The sequence below is a fragment of the Eretmochelys imbricata genome, chromosome 13 (assembly GCF_965152235.1).
Source record: "Eretmochelys imbricata isolate rEreImb1 chromosome 13, rEreImb1.hap1, whole genome shotgun sequence".
Taxonomy (NCBI): domain Eukaryota; kingdom Metazoa; phylum Chordata; order Testudines; family Cheloniidae; genus Eretmochelys; species Eretmochelys imbricata.
The window spans coordinates 2648358-2660504 of NC_135584.1; the positions used below are offsets into that span (position 1 = coordinate 2648358).

General features: G+C 45.7%; 1 protein-coding gene across 10 annotated transcripts in view; it reads right to left on the minus strand.

Annotated features, from left to right (window-relative positions):
- Positions 1-184: 184 nt before the first annotated feature.
- The window catches only part of TPX2 (TPX2 microtubule nucleation factor), a 36303-nt gene continuing 24340 nt past the window's right edge, over positions 185-12147 (minus strand). For 9 of the 10 annotated variants that reach the window (XM_077832599.1, XM_077832592.1, XM_077832595.1 and 6 more), the window contains 10 exons: positions 8781-8938; positions 7680-7851; positions 7352-7490; positions 6433-6649; positions 5809-5907; positions 4506-4682; positions 3454-3600; positions 2818-2929; positions 1428-1615; positions 185-596 (listed from right to left, as the gene is read on the minus strand). In XM_077832599.1, the coding sequence (XP_077688725.1) occupies positions 486-596; positions 1428-1615; positions 2818-2929; positions 3454-3600; positions 4506-4682; positions 5809-5907; positions 6433-6649; positions 7352-7490; positions 7680-7851; positions 8781-8938 (1520 nt within the window). In that variant the 3' untranslated portion in view covers positions 185-485. The remainder of the gene's footprint in view (positions 597-1427; positions 1616-2817; positions 2930-3453; positions 3601-4505; positions 4683-5808; positions 5908-6432; positions 6650-7351; positions 7491-7679; positions 7852-8780; positions 8939-12147) is intronic. The other variant, XM_077832596.1, reaches the window with a different exon arrangement.

The window sequence follows — 12147 nt, forward strand, 5'->3', positions numbered from 1 at the left end:
GACCAAGGCATTACTGAATTACACTATTCATATTGAGACTCACAGCTGGAGATTTGTTTTAAAAACAAACAATCAGATTCTGGAAAACAAGGTGGGAGCTTGAAGAGGTGGCCAACACCTGATTGGTGTGTACCAACTGAATCCAAGACACATCTGAACCCCTTTCACAAAAAGGGAATTGAGCCCAGCAGAACACCTTTTATTTTATTAAAGTACACAAAGTAGTTAATTTGTGTACACTATTAAAACCTGGCTCAGTCTTTAAGATTAACATCTCTACATGTTGAGTGAAGCCACATGACTGGTGATCTCCATCAAGGCACAGCACATTTCAGCCACTTGCCTCTGTGAAATTGTTAAAGCTACTCAGTATAAAATAAAATAATGGAGACAGGCATTCATTAAGAGAAGTCCCAAGTTAGATGCAGGTTTTTTCTCTACACCCAAGAGACTGGGAAAGGAGGGCTCCGACACATTGGTGCGTATCAACACTGAAATCGGTCTGAAAAGTTCGGAGACTTTGGCACGGTCAGAGGCTGGTCACTTGGCTTCACCTCCAGACTGCGGTACTTGCGAACTGGGTTTGCCTTGTGTACCTATAAAAACAAAAAGGACCGCTAAGGGTCAGGTACCATGGCTTTAATTACACTCATCCCAATTCTACCACAGTACAGATCAGCAACCACCAAGAGGATGCAGTCAGGGATCTGTGTTTAGGCACTAAAGAGTAATCACTGTGCTTCCAGTGGCCTGGGTACTACAACCTAAGCAGGAGTTTTCAACCAGAGGTCCAGGGGCCCCCTAGGGGGGCCTCAAGCAGGTTTCAGGGGGGCCTCCAAACAGGGCCAGCATTAGACTCGCTGGGGCCCAGGGCAGAAAGCTGAACCCCCAACGCATGGAGCTGAAGCCCAGGTCCTTGAGCCCTGCCACCTGGGGTGGAGGCTGAAGCCTGAGCAATGTAGCTTTGTGGGGGCCGCAGGGGCACGGGGCCCCGGGCAGCTGCCCTGTTTGCTTCCCCGGAACACCAGCCCTGGCTTTTATATGCAGTGGCGCAGGTGGCTGTAGAGTTTTTATAGAATGTTGGGGGGGCCTCAAAGAAAAAGAGCGAGAACCCTGCCCGAAGCAACAGGATGTGCATTTGTAGGAGCCTGCTTTGGTGTTTTTACTGTTCCATTCAAGCCCTGTACATGTACCCTTAGGGGCCTGAAGTGCTGATGTGCCAGGTTAAAGAAAGCAATCTGGCACAAGTATCAATAATACCCCAGAGGGGCTGGTTTTTAGACCAATTTAGGAGACGGGGCCTTGGCAGATCATTACAGCAGTGGACTCAGGACTGCACTTGGCTGCTGCATGTCCAAGACAGACAAGTTCATAAGCCCGGGCAGTCTGTGTTCCAGCCCCTGACCAGGAATAGCCTGCTCATTTACCAGTTCTTGTCTCAGCCTGGCGAGATCTTCTTTCTCCCGCTCGGCCTCTAGCTGTCTGGCTGCTTCGTGAAGCTTCTCTTTTTCAGTTTCCAACTCAGCCAGTCGCTTTTCGAACTCTTGACGTTCTTTTGCTCTCTTTTCTGTCGCTAGCTCAAAGCTTTCAGCAACTATGGAACCAGAAAGGTTCTCTAAGTTTAGAAAGAGGGAACAACATTGGCACAACAGTCACCCAAAGCATGGCTACATTAGGGTTAGACGGAAGTCTCCTCCTCTAGAGGACCATGCTTCAAGTGTATAAGGAAGAGCTTTATGCATCTGGGATGTTCTGATACTGTATCAGTTCTCCAATAATGGGCCAATGAATGTAGACGCTGGTCAGTCTAGGGCAGAGGTTCCCAAACTTTCCTTATTGCATACCTCCTTCCAGAGCTACCAGCTGCCAGTGTACCCTTACCTTTCTCATCACTGATACGGTGTGTGTGTTCCTCTTAACACACCCGTCTTTAGCCATCTGTCCATATTTCACAGTTACATGCACACACAGTTATAGTGCAATGTATACAGCCGAAACCAAACAAAAAAACCACCACACCCCCGACTAAGTTCTGAGCTCAGCTAGACTGGACAGTTGCTGGGCAACTGAAGCACACTTGATGGTGATTGGAGGTGACAGCTGTGTGTGTCAGCGTCTGTGTTTTCATTGGCACATCTTGAAGTAAATTAATGACTGTATTTTATATAACAAATAGCCAAAGCTTTAAATCTCTATGGGAGAGTTGCCTAGTTTGAAAATGCAATAAATAAATAAATACAATCCGCCATTACATAATTTCTCCCATGTACCCCCCCCCCACCCCAAAGATCTCTCATACCCCCAGGGATATGCACACCACAGTTTGGGAACCCCTGGTCTAGGACACTTCTTGGAAGAGTTCTTTACAAACAGGCTTTTAAGGAGAAGGTTGTTGTAGGATAGAGAACAGACAAAAGCTCCCAGTTCCCACAAACCAAGCTTTGCCCCTCTTCATAAAGGGGAAGGGAAGGAAAGACTGGCAGCTGCTACAGAAGTGTCAGCTGTCTCTACAGGGAGCTCCTTGCATGTGCTGTACCTTATCCCAAGCTAGTAACCATTATCTGCCAACTACAAAGCTGTTAATGCAGCTGCCATGTTAGAACAGAAGATGGGGCAGTGAAGAGGAAAGCCCCCCACCCCCCTTTCCCTAGGGACTCAGGCTGTTAAGAGAATTTGTTGATTACGTATTGCACAAGTACCACTAGCTATGTGGATACTAAAAAGGTATCAGCAGGTTTTCCCAGTGCAATTCAACAGCACTTATGTGTCAGCCCTGGACTGCCAGCAAGCCAGTGCCGTGAGTGCATGTAACTCCACCTGATATTGGCTTGCTATCCTTCTTTGGCACAAAAGGCTCCTGGTGCACAACAGTATTTGGATTAGCTTTGAAACACGCTGCCTCTTTCTGCCGTTTCAGGTCTTCTTTGATCTGCAGGGGAAGAAGGGTCCTGTCAAGAGCTGAGTAACTGAAATGCACCTCACTCACTGCTGCATGGAGAACAAAGTTTAGACTTTAGACAATTCAGTAATTGAAAATGGAGCGAATTTAAACCCAGAAGAGATGTAGCCAAGCAGCTCTTGTCTGCTTGGTATTTGTACAGTGAGCTGCCTGGAGAGCAGCTTCAGAAGCTAATGGTCAGTTTTATTGTAGCACTTGGAATTCCAACATCAAACAGACTACAGGAGAGCTCCAGCTGTGCACAGCTGCCCTGGGAAATAGCAAGTGACAGCTGTTCAGGGGTGCTTTTCACAATACCAAAGGTCTGATGAGACTTGAACCCAAGGCAGGATAATTCGCTGCATGAACCACTGTGACTAATGAACTGATTTTAGATGCCAACAAGCCAACAAGTATTAATCAGTACTTGATATAGAAGCCAGACTCTTCAGGCCCAGCTTTGAAGAGTTGCTGTGGCCCAAAGTGCCACAGAATTGCTGTCCCATTAGTCCTACCTGTTGCTGCCAATTCTGCGACTTGGTAGCTCCCCGTTCATCTGTCTGCAGATGGAAGGGCTCTGGTTGTGTTGCATTCTTCACTTTTTTTTGTGGCAAGTTGATGTGGTCAAACTGAGGCAGGGGTAGTGCTTTGAACTTTGGTACCTACAAGAAACAAATTCAAACCTGAATAATGGTAAGAGATGTGCTGCTTGAATTAAGATCACCCTTACTTTTCAGGTGGCAAATCTGAAACTGATTAAGGGAAACACTATACTCCCCCATCCTCTGGAGCTTACTGGCATAAGAGATGCCAAGGGTAGGGTTTTCAAAGGAAACTAAGGAAGTTAAGTGTCCAACGCCTACTGAATTTAAAATGGAATTTGGGCTCCTAAGTCCCTTAGATACTTTTGAAAACCCTAAGAAATTTAGCTAACTCAAGAGGAATGAGCATTTACATGGATAAGGTTATTCAGCAATGCATTAGTGATTAAAAAGATAACTAATGGTTTAAAGGAGGAATAAAGTTTTCCTGCTTCAGGAAATGTATCAGACTAATGGGGTTAGGAAGAAGCTTGCTTTGCAGGCCTGCCTTTCCATAACTGACTTTTGAAGGATCTCTTGCACCTTCCTCAGAAGCATTTGTTACTGGCCCCTAGACTACACAGCGCAATGCATCGATCCAGAATGGCAGTTCCCAAGCGTCCTCTGAATGTTGGGCCAACAAGAACAGAGGGAGAGAAAAACAGGAATTCCATTATTTTCCTCCAGGGATTTAAGGACAATAAGATGGACAGTTGGAATATTTTCCCAGGTAAAGATATTCCCTAGAGATCCATTTACTCTTATCAGGGAAACTGAAACACCAGCCCTCCCGCCCCCAGTGATTTTGTAGCACTCTCTTGAGGCCTTGCAAAATAGGTTTCCAAAAAGCTGTCCATTTTGTCAGTCTACATGAGCAGTTTTGCTTGAACATGAAACCCCACAAGCATTTCTGCCAGAAGCAAGAAACGGGATTTTTTTTTTTTTTTTTGGAAACAGAGTAATTAAAGACATTTCCCAGCACTCACCTCCTCTTTCTGCAGCTCTTCTATTTTTTTCTCCTTTTGCACCCACCTCTCTCTGTCACGAGAGTCAAAAGAGAAGGGGCACACTTCTACATGCCTCTGCTCGGGGGCTTTAGGTTTGAAGGGCACTCCATAGTGTGGCATGGGGTTAGCTTTGATCACCGGGACCACCTCCTCTCCCTAAAGAGAGATCAGCATTAGGAGACAGGCTGAGAAACACAAGAGATACACTCATCCTCTGACCAGTGTTCTTTGATGGCAGATTTAGGACTTTTGGTGATGGGAGATTCGTAGTGTTGCTACAAGTGAAGGGCTTAAGACCGGCACGTTGTCCTCTCCTACTAACAGGCACAGCACAGCGAAACAGACTGCTACAGGAATAACAACGCAGATGCGTCCGATGAAGTGAGCTGTAGCTCACAAAAGCTTATGCTCAAATAAATTGGTTAGTCTCTAAGGTGCCACAAGTACTCCTTTTCTTTTAACGCAGGAATAAGTCTTGAGGCTTCTTGGGAAACAAGCAAGATTTTGCATTGTTCATAGTATTACTAAGTTCTACTTTTACTTTTTCAATCTCCAAGTCAAATCCAATAGGCTGTGTGGGCTCTTTCACAGGGGTTTCTTGGGCAGGATTGGCCCACCCTCTATGATCCTTGGATTAAGCTCCTGAGCTTTGAATTTGTATCTGCATGAAGAATGAGGGGACAATAATCTACAGAGAACAAGGCAGAGAACAGTCACAAGATTGGACTGTAGTTTCTCCATCCACCCTCAAGGGCCCTGGGTCTCCCCAGGTAGACCGTGGTAGCACCAAGGTGTTTCAGCCAAAAAGGCCTTCACCCTGCTTATGAAGAAGCTCCCCTTGCCCTGAGAATAACTGTAGGGAAAAATACAAATCTTGAACACCCACCTCCCTCCCCAGCAGATTAGCATCAGGGCCAGAGTCCTCACTCCTCAAGAAGGCTATAAGCCATGTAGTTTTCCCCAAGAAGACAAAGTTAGTGGCAGCAGCAAGGGGCATACCTTCAGTACCTCAGGAGCCCAAACAATGTCCCTTAAAATAAAAGGTCTACTCAGTTAAATGTATTTTCTAAAGAGGATTTGATTTCTCTGTAGGACAGATAAAAGTGATTCCCTTTGGGAGGTAATGGCCATGGGAAAGAAGGCTAATTGTGGGTCTCTCCATTTAGTCATTTAACCAGAACACCCATTACTGCTTATGAAGTCACTGCTGGTTGGCTATGGGAAGGGTAGGGTCCCAGGTGCCACATGGTATGGAGCCCAGAAACCATCCCAAATTAGTTACCTTTTCTTCCTCTCTAGTAGGCATTCGGACTCTGTTCTTCAGTGCAAAGGCTGGGGATTTAGGAACTGTAACAGGAAGGGGCTTCTTTTCTGGAACACCCTGTCAGGAGGAGATACTAAAGTGAGAATTTAGCCCTGACTAGGCAATACTTCACAGGAGCACGCTGGCATAAATTAACCCACTGTAGTTCTTAGAATCATAGAATATTAGGGTTGGAAGGGACCTCAGGAGGCCATCTAGTCCAACCCCCTGCTCAAAGCAGGACCAATCCCCAATTTTTTTTGCCTCAGATCCCTAAATGGCCCCCTCAAGGATTGAACTCACAACCCTGGGTTTAGCAGGCCAATGCTCAAACCACTGAGCTATCCCTCCCCACAAAAAATAAGAAAGAAAAAAAAATTAAAGGGACTGGATAGTCATAGGTAGGGCTCTGTGTCTGTCATGACGATAGTCATAAGTTGGAGCTTTGTGTCTGATGTGAAGTGATATTTGGAGCTCTTTGGTAGACACTAACTGCAGTACAGCACCATAGAGAAATATGGAACTATGCTCTGAAATGGAAGCTTACTTCTACTTCAGATGTTCTCATTTCTTGAGCGGACCTTGTGTTGCTAGAGTTCTTACCACAACATCCTCCAAGATTTTAGCTGGACATGGCCTGGAATGGAATTCAAAATGCTCTTCCTTCTGCTGCTTCTTGCTCTCTCGCTCCTGAATCCTTTTTTCAATTTCCAAGTCAAATCCAATAGGCTGTGTGGGCTCTTTCACAGGGGGTTTCTTGGGCAGGATTGGCCCACCCTCTATGATCCTTGGATTAAGCTCCTGAGCTTTGAATTTGTATCTGCATGAAGAATGAGGGGACAATAATCTACACAGAGAACAAGGCAGAGAACAGTCACAAGTAGTTTCTCCCTTGCCACAACAGCAGAAATCAGCAACAGTGACCAACAGTTGAGCCTTGCATACTTCACCTTATGCATAGCTCCACTTCCTTACTAGGAGTCAGCAAGGATCAACTAAGCCACTCACCACATTTTGAAAGTGGAGTTCCCCAGGCTCAACCTTACCCACTGTATTAAGTGACTACGTCTTTTTACTTTAGAATTCAACTACCAAAAAGAAAAAACCACCAGTCTGGTTGTAGGAGAGTTTATACTGCACGTGGTGATTGTACTTGTTTATTAGGGGAGTGTTACTAAAAGTAACTCTTGACTAAGAGTTAGAGTCCTTTCCATTTTCCATATCTACATTAAATTATCAATCCTATATCCTTTTGCTTTAAATTTAGATACATAAAGCCCATTTATACTATTGTTTATAGCTTTACACAAGACTCTTCCTCAGAAGCGGTAGTTTAGCATCTGGAGACTTTTGGGTTGGTTAAAGGTTGCTCTATGACAGTGTTAAGGAAAAGTTAGCACATTTGACTCCATTTTGGTTTGGGGCCCACCACTGTCTAAAAGCAAGCACATCATGCACCAGGAGGAGCGTTCCTTAGATAACACATAGGATATTTCAGTGTCCAAACAATGCTTCTACTTACTGTCGGAGCTTCTCTATTTCCTCTGCCTCCAACTCAGCTGCACTCTTGCAAGTTACAGGTCTGAAGCGCTGTCTTGTTTGAAGCAGTGGAGTTTTGGGCTGTGTAAGCCTGGCCTTCAGCGGCTTTACTGGAATTGGACCTACAAATCCAAGCCACAGAAACTAGCAATTAATAGCTGGAACTGAAACAGACACAAATTTTAATTAGAGCAGACAGCCAGGCTCAGAGACACTCACACAAAGTAGGCAGATCCTTAACAAGTTATTGCTTCCTGCTCCCGTTATCTTGGTACACAAGTTACCAGCTAGCCCACTTTGCTAAAGCTTACTTTCATTGGTCCTCCTGCTCCTCAAATGGTAACGAGAGGGAGTGCATTTCTGGAAGTTTTCAATCTGCTGAGCAAGGGGGACATACTCTGATGTAGTTTCATCAAATTTCCTTTTGTTGCCACAGGAGAGATTGAAAGGTTTGGGGACAGTGGGCCCCTTCACCACTCGTGCCTGGAAAGAGAAGTTGCTGGTCATTGTAACAATCTAAACAAGGCACCCCACAAAAGCTTCACTCTTACACCAGTGTAAGACATCCATCTTCCAGCTAGTAAGGGAAAGTGTCAATGCTTAACATGTAACAAGACAGGAGGGAGGCTTTGTACAATTGTTCATTTAATCCTCTATGCCAACTGATTAAAGCATTCTAATCTCCTCCTTCAATCTGTTCTAGTCTGCCACCTCAGATACTGTAGTAATATCTTCAGCTTATATTAAATGAACCCCCTGAAGCGCTCTCCTCCCAAAACTACTTTAACAGCAAGAAGAGAGAAGAGAATCCATGCAGAGATGAGAGCACTGCTCCCACTGATTTGAACAGATGTGCACGCTCAGCACTGCTGAGGATAGACCCTACTGCGTTGATAATCAGATGTAGCTAAATAAACAGACTCCAGGTTGGAAACAGAATCCTTGGTATGTTACTAGGGATGAGGACTTGTAATAGCCTTGCTGATAAGGAATCACCTGTAAGGGAAGAATACTTAGTTCCCACCTCAGAGACCTGAAGAGTAGGTGTACTGGGGAAGGCATACTACTCTATTTTCAGAGGATCCTCTTTTTGGAGCCTCATGGGAACTCAACCTGTTGGAGTAATAGATGGGATTCCAGATTCCACTTACACCACTTGTGAGCTGACTGGACATACGACAAGCTCTGGGATGGGCCAGATTGGAAACTCTGCAGAGATGCTGACAGCCAGCATGGTGATGCTCAGTAAGACCACAGCACCTCTATTAGTCTGTCACATCCCACATGACCTCTTACATTCACACCCAGTGAATTACAAACAGAAAATCCCACACTAGCAAACAGTAGAACAGAAAGAGCCACCAATAGATTTAGAACAATCAGGTAGCACCCTTGCTGCCCTATCCTCTCACCGGAGATGCAGGGTGCTTTCTCAGTGCTGCTATGAAATCCAGCTTCTTGTATTCATTCCCAGGTTGGCTTTCTGTGTGCTGTTTAATCCTCTCATCTGTGCAGAAATGGAAGTCAACTGGCTTTGTTACCTGGCCCGTGGTTTTCTTCGCAGGTTGTCCTAAAAAGGAGAAAACCCCATGAGACTGATACCGAGGAGGAGCAGTTTATGTTCGTCCAAACCTGTGCTCTCTAAGCAGTTATGTGCATTATATCAGGCCTGCAAACTCCTCTTCAGCCCTTTATATTTCACAAGATAATTAAGCTTTGTTTCCAGGTAGATTTGTGGCCCAATACACTTTAGACATGCTATTTGATATGGTTCCAGAAACATGCTGTTAAGAATGTGGAAAATCTGTTTTTGTGGATGTGTCTACCTCTGTCCATTCAATTATGGTCATGCCATCTGCTACATGGTGCAGAGATCTGACAGACCCAAGCAGAGTTACATCTGCAAGAAGGCAGACGATGGTTGTAGCCAGCCCAAACCCAACACTTAAATACTAAAGAACCTGGAAATGGTTAAAAGCTTGGTTAAAAGCTTCAGTCCTGAAACTATGGGGAAGAGGAGGGTCTGGAGACTAAGGCCTACAGTGAAATTAATGCAGATTAAGGTAAGGTGTGAATTTAAAGCAGAGTAGCCATTCCTCACTAACTCCCTGTATGAGTGCTCTTATCCTAGATTAACCCAATCCACTTCCAAAGTGGATTACACTAATATGGAATAAAGCCCTTATTCCAGAAATCAGAGTATCCACACAGGGAGCCATAGTTTGGGCTGCAAAACATTCACCAAAGTCACGGTTTCCGTGACTTTCTGCAACCCCTGTGAATTTTGCAGCTCTGGAGCAGCTGACCCCAGGACCACCCCAGCATCTGGGGAAGCCCCAGGGCAAAGCCGCCATGGAGGAAACCGTCCGGAGCAGCCAGAGCAGCAGCAGGGACGTGGGCGTGCATGGATTGTTGTGGGGTGGCCCCACCCCCCAACAACTGGATCCTTCCCCAACAAATCATGTTCATCTATATGTCTGATAATTATGTTCTTTACTATAGTTTCAACTAGTTTGCCTGCTACTGAAGTTAGGCTCACCAGCCTGTAATTGCCAGGATTGCATCTAGAGCCTTTTTTAAAAAATTGGTGTCACATTAGCTATCCTCCAGTCATCTCGTACATAAGCAGATTTAAATGATAGGTTACATACCACAATCAGTAGTTCTGCAATGTCACATTTGAGTTCCTTCAGAACCTACCATCTGGGCCTGGTGATTTATTACTGTTTAATTCATCAATTTGTTCCAAAACCTCCTCTAATGACACCTCAATCTGGGACAGCTCCTCAGACTTGTTACCTAAAAAGAATGGCTCAGGTTTGGGAATCTCCCTCACATCCTCAGCTCTGAAGACTGATGCAAAGAATTAATTTAGTTTCTCCACAATGGCCTTATCTTCCTTGAGTGCTCCTTTAGCATCTCGATCATTCCGTGGCCCTACTGGTTGTTTAACAGGCTTTCTGATTTACTTAATTTTTTTGTTATTACTTTTTGAGTCTCTGACTAGCTGTTCTCCAAATTCTTTTTTGGACTAAATTATATATTGTGACAAAGTTCCTCCTCTGCCTTGGTAGGTCCTGTGCTTATTGGCAGATTTGCTCGCCTCAGAGGTTTATGGCAGCCCTCAGTTTGGCCACTTTCGTGGCTCAAATCTGCCATTCACTCAGTTAGCCTTATCCCTGGCCAGCATGGGGAAGAGGAAGAACAACAATCCCAGCAGTCTCTGTTGATCTACCTAGTGGATCGGGGAACAGGCCAGAGACCTTCCCCTCTGGTGGAACCCACAGTCCAGGTCAACTCCTCTGGTATCAAGTAGGGAGTTGGGGGGATGGAGGGATGGGGGGAACCCGGGTCCACTCTCTACTCCGGGTTCCAGCCCTGGGCCCTGTGGATTGCAGCTGTCTACAGTGGCTCCTGTAACAGCTGCATGACAGCTACAACTCCCTGGGCTACTTCCCCATGGCCTCCTCCCAACAGGACCTTTATTCTTTATTCTCACCACAGGACCTTCCTTCTGACGTCTGCTAATGCTTGTACTTCTCAGTCTTCCAGTAGTACGCCTTCTCACTCTCAGCTTCTTGCACCTCTTGCTCCCAGCTCCTTGCACGCACCACAAACTGAAGTGAGCTCCTTTTTAAACCCAGGTGCCCTAATTAGCCTGCTTGTCTTAATTGATTCTAGCAGCTTCTTGATTGGCTGCAGGTGTTCTAATCAGCTTCTCTGCCTTAATTGTTTCCAGAAAGTTCCAGATTGTTCTAGAACCTTCCCTGTTACCTTACCCAGGGAAAAGGGACCTACTTAACCTGGGGTTAATATATCTGCCTTCTATCACTCTCCTGGAGACATCTGGCCTGACCCTGTCACAATATTTATACTTCACTTTCCAGAGTTTATGCTCCTTTCTAGTTTCCTCAGTAGAATTTAACTTCCACTTTTTAATGGATGCCTTTTTGCCTCTGTTTCTTTTACTTTGTTTAGCCACGGTGGTGCTTTTTTGGTCCTCTTACTATGTTTTTTAGTTTGCACCTGTAGGGCCCACACACAGGGACTTACAGTGCAGTACTCTGGTGCATGCTGATACACCGCTGTGATCTGAACTGTGGTATAGTGGAGATAAGACAAGAGTCCTCAGAAAGCAGGGATACCAGGGTTAAGTCAGGACTATCTAACAGTTTGTCTACAGATAGACACTCAGGAAAATTAATCCAAATTAAAGGTGTGAATTTAAAAAATGGATTTGTTAAATTGCATTGGATGGAGTATCCCCTCTCTACCACGCGGAGCACCCAGCGGTCCGAAGTGATATGGAACCATGCATGGTAGAAAGGGGATAGTCAGGACAAAAAGATAAGGCGGGGTGGATCCAGTTCTTGCTCTGGTGAGCCGTCCTCAACCACCCCTCCAAAAGGCCTGTCTCTGGCCAGAAGGAGGCTTGGGTTGGCCAGAGTCCTGGCGCGGCCTTTTCTTGCTGCTCCTATTCCTCCTCCAGGAACTGTCCTGACAATTCTGTTGGTAGAACCTCAGAGGAGGTTGTGGCCTGAAGTGCTTCCGCTGAGTGGCGGGAGTGTGTGGGCCCAAGGATTTGAGGGTGGCTCTAGAAAGCTTTCAGGCTATGTAGCCTTTTATCTGTCTTCTCAGCAAAAAATCACACCCTCAAAGGGGAGGTCCTGTATGGTCTGCTGGACCTAGCATGGGAGACCAGAGACCTGGATCCAGGAGCCCCTTCTCATGGCCACCCCTGTAGCCATGACTCCCGTGGTAGCATCAGCACTGTCCACC